The 17,419-nt window shown below is 42.3% G+C and overlaps 1 protein-coding gene across 15 annotated transcripts in view; it reads left to right on the plus strand.

Moving 5' to 3' along the window:
* MTMR3 (myotubularin related protein 3) overlaps positions 1–17,419 on the plus strand; it is a 91,907-nt gene that overhangs the window by 18,470 nt on the left and 56,018 nt on the right. For 9 of the 15 annotated variants that reach the window (XM_083804084.1, XM_083804078.1, XM_083804083.1 and 6 more), the window contains 2 exons: positions 12,189–12,269; positions 16,993–17,073. In XM_083804084.1, the coding sequence (XP_083660210.1) occupies positions 17,071–17,073 (3 nt within the window). In that variant the 5' untranslated portion in view covers positions 12,189–12,269; positions 16,993–17,070. Of the gene's footprint in view, positions 1–288; positions 418–6,588; positions 8,804–12,188; positions 12,270–16,992; positions 17,074–17,419 lie in introns of those variants that run through there. The other 6 variants (XM_083804085.1, XM_083804086.1, XM_083804091.1 and 3 more) reach the window with 3 other exon arrangements.

Here is a 17,419-nt window from a genome sequence, read left to right on the forward strand (position 1 = left end):
TTAAGGCTTGCCAAGAAGTCCGTCTCTCCGAAAGAAGTTTATACAATTACTGTACAATTGAGCCAATAAACTAATATAATCAGATTAAGCTGTTGGTGGGAGGAATGCTGACTGGAATATTCAAATGCCTATCCGGTCCCTCAAGTGTCAGCGTGCACCAGCATCAGTAGTTTATCCACACAGGTAATAACAGATCTCTGAGGAGAGACTGCGAAGGTCTTGTACATCCGAAAATATCCAGAACTGCCCGGCAGCCCAGTAACATCTTAACTTGTCTGGTTTTTGTAGAAGCAGTGGATGAGGGAGTAGCAACTTCATCTGGGAAGAGCAGCTAGGTGGTGGTCTGGTGAGTCAGGTGGCTGCCATCCTGGAGATTTAGATGTGCCCCTGCCCTGCTTTGGATCGTGGCGCTGGGCGGTAAGTTACTGGAAACTTTTACAGTAGTTATGCTATTTTACAGCATGTGTAGTTAAGCTTTTGGTGCTGGGTATACATCTCCAGGCCTGAGTGCTCATCCCTGCAACTCCAACTCCCCCAGCTAGTGGAGCTGGATTCCCTGAGTACAGAGCAGAGTAGTATAGAACACGGAAACCTTGGAAAAACTAGACTTCAGACATCTGTTTTGGGTACCAAAACAAAACCTTTCTGATACCTTGAATTCTTACCATGCTTAGTTTTCAGCCTTTTAAGTGCAGTAGTGCTACCTAACTGTATGGGACAGCGTGAAAATACCTAAAACATGGTGAGCGCCATGGAGCTTTGCCAGGAGATGTGCTGTAAATTGAGCAGTGTGGAAAAGTGACTTTATTCAGAATACCATGCTGACTACAAGGGTTAGTAAAATGCATATAATAAAATAAAGGTCTGTGTTCAGAGAATGCAGGGCTCCTCTTCCTCAGGAAGTTGTAGAGAGCAATGAGGCTGCCTCTGAGCCTTCTCTTCTCCAGCCCAGACAGCGCAAGTGTACTCAGCCTTTCTCATAGGACAAGCCTTCCAGCCCTTTTACCAGCTTCATTGCCCTCCTCTGGTTGTTTTCAAGGACCTTAACATCCTACTTGTATTGTGGAGCCCAGAACTGCACACAATATTGAAGGTGGCACTGTATCAACACTAAATATAGCGTGAGAGTCACCTCAGAGTGGGAGAATTAGTGTGTGGATCTCTTCTGTCAGCCTTGTGTCCCTTATTTACTTTATTGTGCAACTACCTGTAACAACCTTAATTCCTAGTCCAAGAATCCATCACCAGAGCATGCCTGTCCTGTCAAGGATCTCTTTCCTTGCAGCAGCATCTACACGCCAGTGCTTGGACTTCTCAAGCTGTTGTATGTGAAATAGTGAGAAGAAGAAATACTGGCCTGTTTGTTTTATTTTGGGAGATCTGGTTTTAGCACTCATGTTAATGGTAACTGGAAAAAAAAAATGATTATCTTCATGTCAAATTTTAAATTGTTCAGACTGAACATAATTTGCAGCAGCTCTAAGTGCTGCTTCACGGATTTCACTGGTTATTCTGGAAACCTCTACCAGCCAAAGACTACTCTCAGGACAGTTCTGTCAGCTGGGCCTGAAAGTGATGCAGAGACATTTTATTTCCCAGCTCATGACACAGATACGGTACTGCTATTAAAACATACCATGGGATTTTCTTATAATTTGCTTCACAGATCAGCTTAAACTTGTCAAGTAAGCTTTGCGACATAAGGATGTAATCTTTCACCCAGGTAAGGCAGTTTAGTTATATATGTGTATACATATGGCATTTGAATCTAGATGTACAAAATCGTATGCAAGCTCTTTGAAAAATAAGGCCTGGATGCTGAGCTGGATCTTACGGTGAGCTGTTATTTATCTAAATGTCAGATGCTTTTCATCACAACTCTGAGCATTTGCTTCTAGAAGTTGATTTCACATCTAGATTTGTGTATTATACCAAATGTATAACATCTTGAAACGTTTGAAATAAAAGTGAAGTAGGCTTGAGTATTCTGGACATTGTTCCTATCCTTGTTTTTCCTTTCTGCTCGGTGTGAAGGCTTCATTTATCTTTGAGTATTTTTCCTCACTTAAAATTTTCTAAAGATTCCAACTTTAATATGGAACAGGTTTTCTGGAGGAGTTCTTGGAGATGCGCAAACCTTGGCTGGACGAGTCTGTGATCCACTTGATCTAATAGGGACTGTGCTGAGACCAAGCCATTATTTGACAATGTCCGCATGTCCCACTTAACCCATAAAACTACTTTAACCCATAAAACTACTTGTGTGCATCTATCCTGGTTCTTCATGCTCCACCACAGAGCTTGAAGAGGCAGAATTGACTTCTGCTTTTTTGTAATTGAATGTTGAATCTTGTTCCTGTGACTGTCAGCAGCACAGACCTCTGATGTTGAATCAGAGCCTTTCAGAAGGAAGGCTTTGTGGAATCATTCAGGCTGGAAAAGCCCTTGGAGATCACCTAGCCCGGCCTTTAGCCTTGTACTGATGAGCACCACTAAACCGTGCTACGAAGTTCTACATCTACACGTTTCTTGAAGACCTCTAGAGATGGCAACCAAACCACTTCCCTGGGCAGCCTATTCCAATGTCACACAACCCTTTCAGTAAAGAATTTTCTCCTAATATCCCACCTAAACCTCCCTGGCGCAGTTTGAGGCCGTTTCCCCTCATCTTATCACTTGGTGCTTGGGAGAAGAGCCTGATCTCCACCTCACTACAGCCTCCCTTAAGGTCATTGTAAAGCATAGTAAGGTCTCCCCTGAGCTTTCAAGTTAAACAACCCCAGCTCCCTCAGCCACTCCCCCTAAGACTTGTCCTCCAGACACCTCACCAGCTTCGCAGCCCCTCTCTGGACATGCTCCAGCACCTTGATGCCCTTCTTGTAGTGAGGGGTCCAAAACTGAACACAGTACTCGAGGCGCAGCCTCACCAGAGCTGAGTACAGGGTGACAGTCAGTTCACAGAAGTGAGTCGGGGATTGAACCGTATTTAAAATGGAAATTCCTCCCCGATGCATCAGTAACAGAATTACCTGTTGAACTTCTGTAATGCCTGTGGGGAAGATGTGTGGATGTGTTCTACTCAGGTAACATGCTGAAGAGCCCAAGCTTTTTGTTTCCTTAAATTGATGGCTTCTCTCTTAATTACAAGCGAGCCTTTCTTAGTTAACTAGGTTTGCTTTGAGTCACATTAGGAAGGAGTGAATGTTCTTTTAAGGATAAAACACTTAAAAATGTGTTGTTATTGTTAGTGTTCTTCCTGCTCAGCCTTCTCAGAGTTCAGTGTATCTGCCAGTAAGAATGAGTTTCTCCAGGGAAAACAAGTGAGAAGCCAGGGTTTGTTTGGCTTGGATGAATCCATACTAAGTCAAGTTTTGGGGAGAAGCGTTCTGGATATTCCCATCAGAGTTCCCCGGGGTGTAAATGACTGTATATGCAGACAAATACATTCCTACAGCAACTCAACACTAGAAACAAAGGTTGCTGTAGACTGTGTGCTTCTAGTGATGAGCTGGAGGAATACTTGCGTACAAGCACATATTATCCTGTGTTACTAATTTGCTGTGCCTTTTTTTCAAAGGGCCCTTAGTGTATAATATCATACTGGGGCCATATCTGTTTCTAGTTTAAAAAACAAAAACAAATCAACTCTACAGAACGTAACGTTGATGTAAGCGAGCAGGTAGGAAAACCTGACTTAAATCTTTAGTTTCTGTAGAGAAACTCTTTCCTGTTGGTTGACGTAGCCATTGAAATGCCGATTTGAAAGGGGCTGTAGTTACCATATGGGATCGAGTCCTTTTCCAAATAACGCAGATCCCTGCTCCTGCCCTCCTAAGGAAGCTTGAACATCTAGGTTAATTGGTTTTTAACTTGAAACATGGAGCAGGGAGGGAGTGAGAGCCTGACGGGTAAATATTGACTGGGGATGTGTCAAAGCTTGCCCGGTAGCAGAGTTGTGTTCTGTGGCAGAACTTAATTTCAACTCTTAACTGAAGCATAGGATTTTGTACATATGTACCTTAAATCCTTCGGTGCCTCTCTGGAGTGCCTAAATATATTTAACTTTGGTTTCGTTCTGTTTAGTTTTTTTTAGAGTAAACATTTTGTTAATCCAAGTAAATTTTTTCTTGGCTCTGAACATTCCTGCAAATTCGGTGTGAACTAATAAGCTTGTGGACTTGCCATACTATGGAAGCTGTGATAAGAAGAGATTTTTAGGGTGTTGTCATGACTGAAGCCAGCCTCCCTGGCTGGTCTGTGCACATGACTTTAGAAGCTGCATTTCTTTGTTTTGACATGTTGAGGATTTGAGTAGGATGGTCGCAGAGCGTGCTGCCTCCGTTCAGTAGCTAGAGGGTTACTGGGACTGGAAGAAGAAAGGCAATCTGTTCTAAAACATCGCTCGTGTGCCTTCAGAGGACAGAGGTTTGATTTGACAAAATGACCCTGCCTGAAGACCTCTGTACGTAATAGCAGACACCCAGTGCATGTAACTAACCTTCAGAACTGGTTACAGGAATTGAAGCACGTTAAGACTTGCTTCAGTTCTCTAGGCTGTCTTAAGAGATGCGAGACGGGTTATTTTGCCCCGTGCCTCCCCAGTCAGAAGTACAAATGCTGGTTAAATCCTTGCTGTTAGGTTAGTCTCTCAAGTGAGATACAGCCTCGACTGTTCACAGCTCCTCACGTTTGGTATGCAGCAGTCTCTGTCCTTTTTCTGCATTTATTTGTAGGACCTGTTGAACGCTGACCCCCCTCTGCTTGCCTTTTACTTCAGTCCCGTCCCCAGGCCTTAGCTGAGTGCTACTTGCACACACGAAGCAGCACTTTGCCAGATACGCTTCCTGCTTCTGACAGTCACTGTGGCTTTCCGTGAATGGAAAGAGGTGGAACGAGCTGTCTTAATATTTGGAAGATATTGAAGCTGTTTAATGATACGAGGAAAGTTGTTTTTTTTTTCTCTCGTGGCTTTACTGAATTGAATCAGCTGACCAAAGAAAGGACATGGAGCAGCAGGTTTCTCCGAGGCAGTGTGCTGCTAGATTAGCCAAACCAGTTTGTTTGTCCCTTATGATCTAAATATAGGAAGCCTCCTTAATTAGGGAAGGCATCTGAGCTCTGTGTCCCTCTTAATGCACGTAGGGAGCCTCGGTTCTGCGCTTCTGTGCGCAGCTGAAGGGCAGTGCTAGTGCAAGCCTGCTCTCCCTCTGCACAAGGCTGGGCTGTTACCAGAGCACAGCGCTGGAAGTTCAGGGAAGTTGAAGCTGGCAGTGGATTGCTGTGATAAGCTGTTTGTGCTGATCGGGAGGAGGTTGGCAGCTCAAACGTAAGGAGAACAGGGACCTGTTCTGGTAAATCATGTGTCTGGCTTTAAACTGAAACTAGCTCTGGAAATGCCAGCTAGCAGAGAAGGCCTTACACTTGAGCCGCTAGCATTCCCTTGCTCAGCTTTTTCTGGTGTTACACACAAGCATACGTGGCTTTATTTCTTCAGCACTTGACGTCTGCCCTTACTGTACCTCCACATAAAGTGGCTGAATAGTGAGCCTTGTGGGTGATGCGCAAACAAGTATTTGGACTGCTTTCTAGCAAACAGCTCCTCGTGGTCCTGGAAAAGCAAACCTGATCTTTGAATAACTCCTGAAATGTGATTTGAGGTGGTCAGTTCATATGAAAGGGTCTTTTGATTAAATAAAGCTGGCTCTCTACCTAGGTTAGCTCTTTGAGTATGATTACTTGGTTCAATTGTGTTAATCAGCCTTGTTTTGCAGGTGCTAATAAATAATTACTTGAACTTATGCTTTTCCTGTGTTGATTTAACTTACTATGTCTATACCACGAAGAAACAGTGCTAATGCTGTAGTCCAACATTCTCATCCCCTGCCGTGGCTGCTTGGGAGGCACTAAGCCTTAGTGCTGAGGTGGTTGCTGCTGCCCAAGTGTCACTGCTGCGCGTTACAGCCAGAGACAGCTTCAGTTCCTGCTGGCACGGAGGAGCTTTTTGCTTAACAGCTCTAATGCACATGGGGTCTTCTGAGTGTCTTTGAACTGTAAACTCTGCTATTTAAGCAACCTACTTGGTGCTTTGAGGACGACGTGAATAACAGCTTAAGAGACGAGCAAGTTAAGTGACTAGTTTTGGGAAGAAAGTGTCAGCACTCCTGCAGGAATTAAAGTGATCCTTGAGCTGCCTAAACTCCCACAACTGCCCTGCAGTTGCTACGGGCTTTGCTTTTTATCAGCATCTGGTCCGGAAGCACAATGGTGTAGAGTAGTGCTAAACTTGGTGTTTTTTGGACCACATCCTTGTCTGGCCCTCTGGACTCCTTTCTGCATTGGCTTGTGCCTGGATGAAGTCCTGAAAGGGCTGAGATGTCAGAGTTTGTGTAAGGCAAGGAAGAGGAGCGCTTTGGGGAGAACTGTGGCATCAGTACCCTTTTCTTTTTCACTGCTCAACCTGCTTCAGAGAGTTGAACATAGTCTTTTTTTTAAATAAATATATATATATATATGAACAAACAAACAAACAGTCACACTTGAAAAGGGGGGGGGAGATTTAGCGAGTGCCAGTACTTGGGCTGAAATGATCATTGAACGCTCACTGAGCCTCTCCAGGGCCTTTCCTTCCTGGATGAAGATGGTGATGGTGTGTGTGCATCGTACCCAAAAGCCTTGCCTGACAGAGCAGGGTGTTTTGACCTAATTACGAATTAGTGGGTTAAAATGCCAGTCCGTAAGTGAGCAAGTGGCCTCGAGGTGCAGATAAGAGCCCAGGCTCCTCGTGGCCCGGCCGTGCAGCTGCTTGGTGCTGAGGCCCTGAGCAGCCCCGGAGGACCGAGTCTCAGACACCTTGTAATAACTTCACCTACTCAGTGCTTTCAGGAATAAATGTTTATTCATAGCTGGTATTTGGTATTTAAATAAAGTCTTATGACAAGCATGGAGTGGTCTCTTGTTACAGAGGTTTTAAAAGCTTTGTGCCAGACGAAGCACGGTGAAAGTGAGGTCAGTGTACGCACGCAGGACCTAGTGGATGTAGCTCCGTGTACTGTGTCCTGGAGTAGCTCAATGGGACAAGATCTTCGGAGTTTCAAGTTGCTCATGAGGAGTCTTCAAATCAAAGTGGCGTAGTTCATCCCACTTCCAGAACTTTCTTTTTGCATTGCTTGTAGTATTATATACTATAGACTTGGGGAAATACAGCCTGTAAGGATGCCTTGGTAGGTGTTGTGTCATGCCACTCTCCTAGAACTGTAGCTTCCTCTGCTTTGGTGTTCGTCTGGGTACAGAAAGGATTGAGGGAAAGAAAAACATTCTTAGAGGTGGGGAGAAAGATGAACACGAGTTGGGAAGGATGCATATAACCTTTGGGGCTTTGATTAGCAGCCTCTTCTCCCTGTTCCTCTTCTTCGTTTGCAGCCTTTGTTTTAGAAAGGAAGAAAAAAGGGAGGGAGAGCTGCCTTGGGAGGTGGCTGGTGAGGATGCTGTTGGGAAAATGGGGAGCACGAGGAGCGAGCTGCTCCCTCACGCTCGTCTGCCACTTCAAATGAAAACTCTTGCCATCTGAACTCAGTCTTGCTCACTTGCTTTTTGTCATCACTTCCAGTCTATCATTGCCACAAAAAGTCATGAAGATGACTTTTTGGTTACTTTTTGATGTAATTTTCCTTTCCCAACACAACAGATTACACTTCTAGCCAGGAATTTACACAAAACTATTCCAGTTCCCACCAGCTCAGGCCCCAGGTCAGGATTCTGTGTCCTGTGAGCTTTTGGAATGAGGACCACTGGATCCACATCCATCCCTGCGAACCTCTCTCCAGTTTGGTCCTTCTAGATAGATGTTACGTGCCTGTCATGCAAGTAAAATTAAGGAATACAAAACTGAAAGAAAAGGAAAATAAGAATAGGCTGTTAATTGAGCTTTAGGCTTCTTGGCGGTTCATCAGAAGATGTGGCAGGTAGGTTACGTCCTGGCTTATATGCGAACACAATTGCAGCATGTGAATCTCAGGGCTTTATGAAAAAGGAATTCAAAGACAAATCTGAAATTTTATAAGACAAAGCAAAGCTGTCTTCAGATTTTGGTTTCAAGCTTGCCATGGTGTTTTGGCCTAGGTTGGTTTGAGATCAGTGAAGAATAATACAGAACTAATTATTCAGAAACGCTTGCTCCTAATGGAGAATACTGTAGTCCCACTGAAGGGTCTGTTGATGTTTATTCTTTCCATCCAGTTGGGAAAAATGGGCCTTTCTTAATGCAAAGCCAGTTTTTTTCTGAATTACTGTTAGCTATTAGGGTGCCGCAGTCTTGGCAGTGCTTTTACTGCTTTCATTCTACTTCATTCGTCCATCGCTTCCATCTTTCATCACATCCCACTGCTCTCCAGCCTGGCACTGGTTACTTAGCTTAATCCGGAAAAGTGTGTGATAGAGAAGATGCGTGGCCATATAACTGGAAAGTACCTCCTTGAAGGCCGGCATTTCTCTTCCGGGCATGTGTTAACGCTTTCTGTAAGTCGCAGCCTTGCGATACCCAGCCTCAGGAGCGGCTGGCTCGGTTGGGTCCCGGCGCTCTCGGCTCTGTGGCTTTGGCTCGGCTGCGAGACACCCGCATCGCCCCGGTGGCCGGCTGCTGCTAGCAGGCTGGGGAACAGGAGCAAGGTGCTTCTGAGAACAGCGTGAAAACAGTTTTAGCGGGAAGCAAGCTCAAATCCGCTGGGCAGAACAGGAAAAAGAAGGAGAAGAACGATCTAAGACAAAATGCAAGCGCAAAGGGAACAACCGAAAAGGCAACGAAGTGGTAAGTGGGAGATGTGTGGTGCAAGAGGAGGCTGAGTCATTGCGCAGCCAGGTTATGTGGGAACCGGCAGCATTGCAAAGCATTAGAAATGTAAACAGAAATAGAGAACTTTCAATCAGAAGCCAGCCTTGCATAATGTTACGGTTGTGACATGGTGTGGCATAACCCGTGCAGAAATGCAATGTTTCAGCAAAGGGAGAGGGAGAAAAACCTTTAGAACTGTCAGCTTCCAGAAGAGAAGACTGGGATTTGTTTTTTTCAAAAGCTCTCCTCTTGTTGTTTCGCTTTATGAACATAGTCATACTTTTTCTGTTCTTGCTGGATGCATCCTTTCGGTGAAGAAACTAAAGCAACAGCTTTTTGGACTTTAATAAACATTTCTTAAAACTTAAGGGATTTTTAATGCCTGTTTGCCACTGTTCCATTTAAATAAATGTCCAGAAGAACCCTGTTGCAGACTCGTGGTGTGACTGACGGTGGAGGTCAGGTAGTCCAGCACCCTGCTGCGAGCAGGGCCAACTTTGGAGCTGCATGGGGTTGCTGGAGGGTCAGTAAGTTGGGAATAGCTCTGGGGCGGCGGATCTACAACTTGAAAATCTTGCAGTGCTCAGCAACTGTTATTTAGATTTTTTCCCCTTAATTATATCTCTTGTTTTTCACCACTACAGCACGATTGCTCTATCCTTCCCTTTCTCTGCTTCTTCATAGCATCTTCTAAGACAAGACAAGGGAGGCAAGGCCTGTGTGTTCACATCGCCTGTTTCGTTTGCCTGATGGCTAAGATTATGAAACAGGCAACAGAGAGAAGGCTCCCGGGAGGCTGCTTCAAAGCAAAGGCTCTGTGTAGGTGTTGCTGTTCAGATCACCGTAAGCACTAGAGCCATATAGCTGAATGGCTTCTTACATAATTAAAACTGGACAGGGTTAGTGTGTCCTTCAGCACCCCCGTGTCTGTGCTTAAACAAAATATCCCAAACAAACCACCCAGCTGTGAGCGCGTGTGGCAGCCTAAGAAGAAAGCTGGTACGGAGCCTCTTCTGTTACTAGACGCGTTTGCCTTTGTAGGGTGTACTGAAGGAAACGGAGCTGCTCCTTTTTCCATCTTCTAGCCTTTGCTTTCCGTTGTGGATCAGACAGGCAGAGGAGCTACACGGTGCAGAGGGTGGGGACGTGCAGCTGGGGGCTGCAGCTCCCTTTTTGGGGGGGCGAACTTAGATTTGCCTAGCCGTGATAATGAGGCAGTTGCACAGCAGTGCCTGGGCCTGCTCCTCCCTGCCCTAATTAGTGTTTGTGAGCTGGTGGTGACTTGGTGGTGAGGTTCCTTCCTACAGCCCGCTTTTTTTCACTTTGGCACATGTTGTTGACTTAGGAAGCGATAACGGTTGAGGTGCTTATCTGCGAGCAGCAGCCTTGCAAGAGGAATGCTAACGAGCGCGCCACGGAGTGTTTGCTGAATGCTGGCAGAAATAAAGCAGAATTATTAACGCTGGGCTTGGAACAGTTTCTCCTGTTTTTAAAGCTTCTCTACAAAGCTCTTGAGACACGGTGGTTTCTTCCAAACCTCATTAAATTCAATAAAAATTTGTTGCAGATTTTGTGGAGGTTTTTGCTTGGACCCAAAACACACAAAATAAGTCCACATCCTGCTACCCTAAAAATGTGCCTTGCCTTTTTAAAAGCATGGACGTGGCCAGAGAAGTTTCTCTGAAGAGACATTCATGAGTTGCGTAGTCTGCCTTCATAGCTTTTTTTTGGTTTGTTTAATAAGCTTGCTAAGTATTCCCGTCAAAGGTGACTTTGTCCAGCCAAGCAGTGGAACTTGTTGCACGATCAACCTGGTACCTCAAGCCGAAATGGTGTTCGTTTTGCTTCGTGTGCCATGTTTAATTATCAGGCCACAAAGCTTTTGGGACTGGAATTTAGCTTGCTGGTTGTGAGCTACAGGAGACTTAAAAAAAACAAAAACAAAACAAAAAAAACCACTTGACCTCTTTTGCAGGTAACCAAATGATGCTTTCAGGAACTGTTGTGTAAAATCGGAATTCATGATGGACAACCAACTTTTCCACAGCTGTGGTCATCTGCAGCATATCCTCTTATTTTCTTTGTGAAGGCACATTATGGCACCATTTCTTTAATGCTAGATTAATGCATGAGATTTCCCTAAAGCATATGCTGAAATGCCTGAAAGGTTAGAGTTCCTTTTGCTTGATGTGTCTAAGTTTGTCCTCTGTAACTATCCCTTCTTACTACGTCAGTCCTAAAATTATGTATCCCTTTTTTGGGTACTGAAAGAACTTTTTATCCTTTTTCTGTCGCAAACCACAAACAACAATGTGATAAATGCAAAATAAAGATTTTGGAAATGGACCTTGATGTGAAAATTATCACAAGTTGTGGCACATCCGAGTACAAGGAAGCTATTTCTAGCAGCAGGATTGTATGGGTTTGTAAGTTTGACTTTCTAGGCACATACACGTGCAGCATGGGATTGGAATAGTTTCCAAGTTATTGTGAAAAACAAGTTTTTGGGATGCAAGGGAGTGGTATTCCATCATTTTGGCTGCTTGCATGCTTTAGGAATGGTTGGTTTTAATCTGGAACTTTAATTTTAGGGTTTGAGTATTTTGGTAGAGAACGCTGCATCCCGCGTGACTCACGCTGTTGAGCACTCATTCCGATGCTATGGAAGAGCCCTTTGAATGCCTGCTGAAGTGACTGTGTAGGAATGAGGCAAATTAGATGTTTAATACTTTTTTTTTTGGGGGGGGGGGGGGTGGGGGGGAATACATATTTGCCATGGAATACTTAAATTTATTTTTTGAAAGTAGCCGTTCACCTGGAAAGTGAAAAAGATGGGGCTTGTAAAAAATGGCATCGTGAGCATTGCTGGTCGCTGGGGCATTTTTGCAGCTTTGTCCAAAAGTACTGAGACAATAACCACTGTGTGGGGGGGAACTAACTTTAGTGTAAAATTAAAAATCACTTTTAAAAATTGATAAAAAAAACAGTTGGATATTCTACAGCAGAGCTTTTCAGTACTTCGTATTGCCAAGTAATTTGTTATCTTGTGTGTGTTTCTTGTTTGTTTGTTTTTAATTTCCATGTGCAAAGGAATTTTGAAAAATATTTGACTTGCTTGGTGGTTATGATTTCTGAACCATTCCCTACCAGAAATCAGGCCTTAGCCAGAGCATGTGTACCTGCTGAATTCCCTCTTCAGGGGTTATGACTTGCACGCTAGTTAGTACTTTTTACTTTCCTCTTTAATTAGGACAAACCAGCATAGCAGCTGAGTTTCTTGTACAAGTAAGTGTCTGGCTATTTGAAAAGTGTTTTTTCAATTGGAGGTTCATGTTTTAAAGAACTGACTTTTTATTTGCAGTTGCCAATGTGAAATATTGGAAGAGTATCGTCTGAAACTTTCTGGGACAAAGAGGACTGTTTTATTCTCTCTCATATTTTGGTAAGCTTAACGTATTATTTTGATAAGACAAGCTACCTGTTGAATGTGGGCTCTACAGTTATTATTGATTATTACTGATTATTTTCTTAATTAAAGCATTTTCCAAGACGTTAGACAAAAATATATACATTTTACTGAGTTGGTATTTGCAACCTGTAATTAAGGAAAAAACAAAACAAAACACCAAGATATCTGTACTTTCCGTACAACTCTTCTAGTTCTCCTGAAAATCTTCAAACAATTCTTTGTCTGTCCTCTTCAGAATAATGTGTAAATGCCCATATTTTTAACTACTTCACCAGTAAATACCTTTGAAAGCTATTCAGTTATTTCTACACTCAGTGCCAGGAAAGAGAGGAAACCTTGCTGTTAGGGATTGAAACATGGCAAACTAAGCGTTTATCCTTATCTCAGAATAATTTCCTTCCTCCTGTGAAAAGGAAGAAGTGTTTTCACTTTGTAACAGAAGCATCTTTTGTTAAAGCCAGATCGCATTCTTGAATATTTCATGCTCAAATTTTCTAACGCTCCTTTGTCAAAATCTTGGATTCCTATCTGAAACTAAGAAGACAACTGTGACACAGCAAGTAAACAGCTATGTTTTGAGTTTGAGGGGCAGCTCAATTTGATTATCACTAAACTAAATGGAAGTCAGTAGCTGGAAGGGGATGGCATGGGAAGAAAGCTAAATGCATTGGTACTTCATTTTTCTTCTACCTCCAATTTTTCTTTTCTTTGCTGTAATTTATAGGTCCAATTATATGTAAATATGTGAATTTAAGTCATCCTTTTTTATTTCCTCTTTTTTGTTTAGAATTGCAGGCAAACACATGGCTATTATGTCTCAATTATGTACATAATTTGAAACAGAAGGTGCATCTTAAGTGAGAGGTAATTAAGATGTTCCCATTCTGGCTGAATAGTCTGAGGTTACAAGCTTTACTAAGCATTTATCCTTTCAAGAAGAATATAAGGATGGAGAATTAACACCACCAATCTTTTTTTGGTGTAATATACAGCTGTATAATACAGTTGAAAGGACAGCACTGAAAATCGATACCATAATAAACCTTTTGGCTGCAGTCGTAAAAGTTATTTCCAAGAATAAAAACAAGCTTCACTATACTATTTATAAGCTGTCTACTATTTATATGTGATCCTATGTGTAAGTGCAAGCCTGAATTTGAGGCTGGTTTTTATGAAGGTGTTTTCTTGGTCAGTTATAATCTAAGCTGTATTTGAACATTTCCATTTCATTTCTGGGAAGTGCTTTTAAGTGTTATGGAAGTGCTGCTCATTTGCCAGCTGCAGTCAAACAGAACTGGAATTCTGATTCCATTCTGCCACTGATCAACAAAAGATGGGATGGGTCAACATGAGATTGGCATGAACCGACTGAAGAAATCTAATTTCATGTGAAGCTGACCTTGAAAGTAGCACGGTGTGTTAATTACGTGTAAAATTCAACAGAGTGGCTTCTTGGAGTTTACAATATGAAGAATGTCCTCGCGCTCACCTCCAGGGCAGGGCTCTCAAAATGAGGGTCAGAAATCCCCTTGCTCTAGGTGTCATGCGATTGCAGTCATCCTTCTTCTATTCACTTGACTAACCTGGAAGAGTTTGCTACTTGTATAGATAGCAATGGGTTAGAAAGCTTTGGTAATGGAAGGAAATTGAGATTGAAAGTGTGGTTTCGGAATTAATTCACCCAGTGTCAATACGGGCTGCCACTGAAAACCGCATGTGGTCCATGTCCCTGCTCCCCAGGGGTGTATTTCTGTTCCCTTGTGCTCAGTCCTGTGATCACGAGATCATGAACTACTGGGATCAGTATTTTTTTAACATGATGGGAAACGAATTATTTCTTTGGGTATATTCATTTTCCATCAGATCACTGAACTTCATTTTAAAAAGTCAATGTTCCTTACTGGTCTTGTCAGCAATTTTTTTATAAATACTTTTGTGCTACAGCAGTTAGCTTGATGAAGCATCGCACTAATACCTAGTAGCAATGTGAATGCGTAGTCATCTTAGAAACAGTTTTAGAAGTTCATGTACCATTTGTCTTGGCAATATCACAGTTTATATCTGATAACCCTGATTAAAGCTGAAACCAGCATATTTTTCTTCCACACGGCTTTCCCAAAATTCCCCTAAAAAGGTATGATTCTACTCATGCGTGTAAAAAGCCACGGTAGTATAGGAGAAGTTCTTTTGCAGCTGAGTGCAGTCATTAGAATAAGAAACTTACTCTGTGGTTATTTGAATAGTCTCTGCTGGATTTTGGGATAACAACTGTATTAAAGAGTTTGTTCATAAGCTAGTATCGACATGTACGTGGTTATACAGTAAACTCTTGAAATAAATGCATCTAATCAAACCGAAGTGTAAAGAACAGTTTTGTTTACATCACAGTGCCTACTAAAACTCTTCATCAGTGCTACTAAGCATGCTTTAAATTTGTAATGAAGCTTATCTTTTTAATTAGCTATGTGTTTCTTTGCTAAGGTAGGTGGCTGCAGAAGCCAACAGCCAGCCTCTGGCAGCCTGCAGAAATGGTGACGGAGACGTTTAGGGAAACAGCTCTGAGGAGGACGTGCCCTAACTCCTCATCGTCCTTTTGGTGGCTGTAGAGCTGACGATTGAGTGTGGAAGCTTGTCATTATTGTGAGGCTGGAGAAGGAGATTTGTGTAAATCTTCCTTTTTAAACCCACCTTCTCTTAAGTCGTTGGTCTTCATGGTAGCAGGATACACTGCAAAGTTAATCCAGTCTGCACCTGTTGCTTAGCCAGCCATCATTTTAAATTTGCTTGAGCACGAGGCTCTTTTTTAACATCTTGCAGATCAAGGACAGTGGTGCATCCCATAACCTGAGAAACACGGAGTGAGAACCAAGGGCTAGAAGATGAAACCAAATGTGGTTGAGGGAGCGGCTGAACCCCTCCTTTCCTGGTATCTTCAAGTCAAGAGCAGATGTTTTTTTACAAGATAAGCTTAACTGAGTACAACATGCATAAAGTACTGCGTCATGCTGGAATCGAGCATGAGCTCGTGTTTTGAATACGAGGGCTGCAATTTTATGGTCCATATGTAGTTGTAAAAAGCTCACCATTTTTAAGCCCAAGACAAACAAACTTTTGCAGTTGACTGAATAATTAATCTTTTAAAATTTATTATTAAATATAATCTCTTACCTTTTTTAACTCTTCTGATATTTTATTGTGGAGTGTGTTTGCTGTTGAAATTTCCTATAATAATACTGCTTTATTTGCCCTGTACTATAGGGAATGCTTAATGGATTTCGCTGTTTGTTAGCATGGTGTTTAACGGACTCCCCTCAGGACCCACCCTGGGGTTTGTTCATTAGGACCCGGAGCCCTACAGTTTGCATGGAGTCATTTAAAATGCGGGGCTCGGGAGTTCCAGCTTTTTCTGCCTAGCCTGAACCTGTTTGCTTTGTTTTGAGTTTATATTTATTGTTTGTATTTACTGAAGTAGAAATAATGGCTGAAGGAGTAGATAATACAGGCTTAGCATCATGCCATAGCCCTGTTCCAGCTCAGAAACATCCCTCCGCACGCTGCGGGATTTTGGGCCCATATGCCAGCCTTTGCAGGCCATTCCTTCCCTGCTCTGGGGACATAAAGGCACTCGCTTTGTTGGCATACTTCCTATTTAACCGAGGTGTCAGACCACTTGCTTCTCATTGTTCTTTTTTCCGCAGCAGGCCGGTTTAGTTTCAGAAGGTGTGTACCTGCTGCTCCTTTGCTCTCGGGAGCGCTGTGTGGAATAGGCAGTGCATCAGCGCTTCCTGCTGTGTGCTTGTGCTGTGTTCAGAGTGATAGGTTTAACTTTGTATCTTCTATGTGATGTAGGTAGTCCTGAAATACCTATATTAATTCTTAAAAACAAACAAAAAAGCAAAACAAAAACAAAACAGAAAAACACCTATCTCCACTAAAATAAATAAAAGACACATCTCAAAACCAAATTATAACTCCTGTATTCATCAAGTTCCTACCAGGGTCAATTACATAAACTTCAGGACTGTATGCTCTGCAATATTTTCAGGAAATTTGCAGGTGATAAAAGACAGGGGAATGGCTAGATAGTGGTGAGAGCAAGGCGCTAGTACATGGTGATCAGAGCTTTTGGAAGGAAAGGTGCAAAAATATAAGTAGATTGATTCATCCATGGATGTAAAAAGTAAGTCAAAAAATGAGGAGTTCTACTCTTATGTGAATCCATATATGAATTCTAATTCATATGCCGTAGTTGAAACAAAATTAAGTAAGGAGAGTCTAACAGCCTGTGTCAGAGATCAGAATAAATGATCACAACGATCCCTTGGCTTTTATAACCGAAGTATTTGTGCATCACCATCTGCAAATGGCTTGGGAGAAATTTAGGATGATCTAGAAAGATAAACACGTTTTAATTTAATTGATATAAACAGAATGGTGTAACTGCTGCATTTAGACTGGTGCTGTCCCAGCAGTACATTCAGAGATATTTTTTTCAGTATGAATAGAAGGAGGCTGACACGTTTTGAAATAATTTTGTCTTGCAGGAGAATTAGTTGATATGAATTTCCTCTTTTCATAATTACTGTTTGCTTGAGGTTTTCTAATAGCTAAATTCTTATATTTTAAAAGTTCATTTGTGTTTATTTGCCAAAAGGAAATGAATTCGTCTTCATTGCTATACTTTTCTTTTTTTCAGATTTTAATAAAAAGTGAAGAAGAGCCTCAACATACTGCAAGTAAAGACGAGGATTCCTCCTCCTGTCCAGGGCCTGTCATGGTAAGCAAAAATCTTTTACAGAGACTCTTACAGAGCAGGATAGGCTAAAATCTAAAAAGCATTAGTGAATTAATGCTTGTGTGTGAGTTGTTGAGCCTGAAGTGTAGTGTTAGAGTAAGCTAAGCTAATGCTTTTTTTTTTCTTAATGTTCATTCAAGGCATTCTTTTTTATGGCTTCATTAACCAGGCTGCAGGAAGATCTGTTTCTAATATATTTAGTTGTTTGAGTGCTTGTCTTTGTAAGTTTAGTAACTTCCGTAAGTTACTGATATCTGAATTCTCTGAACAGTCCATCCTGTTTGAACTTTTCATTGGTCATTGATAACTTGCTACGTTGTGAAGAAGG

Source organism: Anser anser, assembly GCF_964211835.1.
Source record: "Anser anser genome assembly, chromosome: 18".
Lineage (NCBI taxonomy): Eukaryota > Metazoa > Chordata > Aves > Anseriformes > Anatidae > Anser > Anser anser.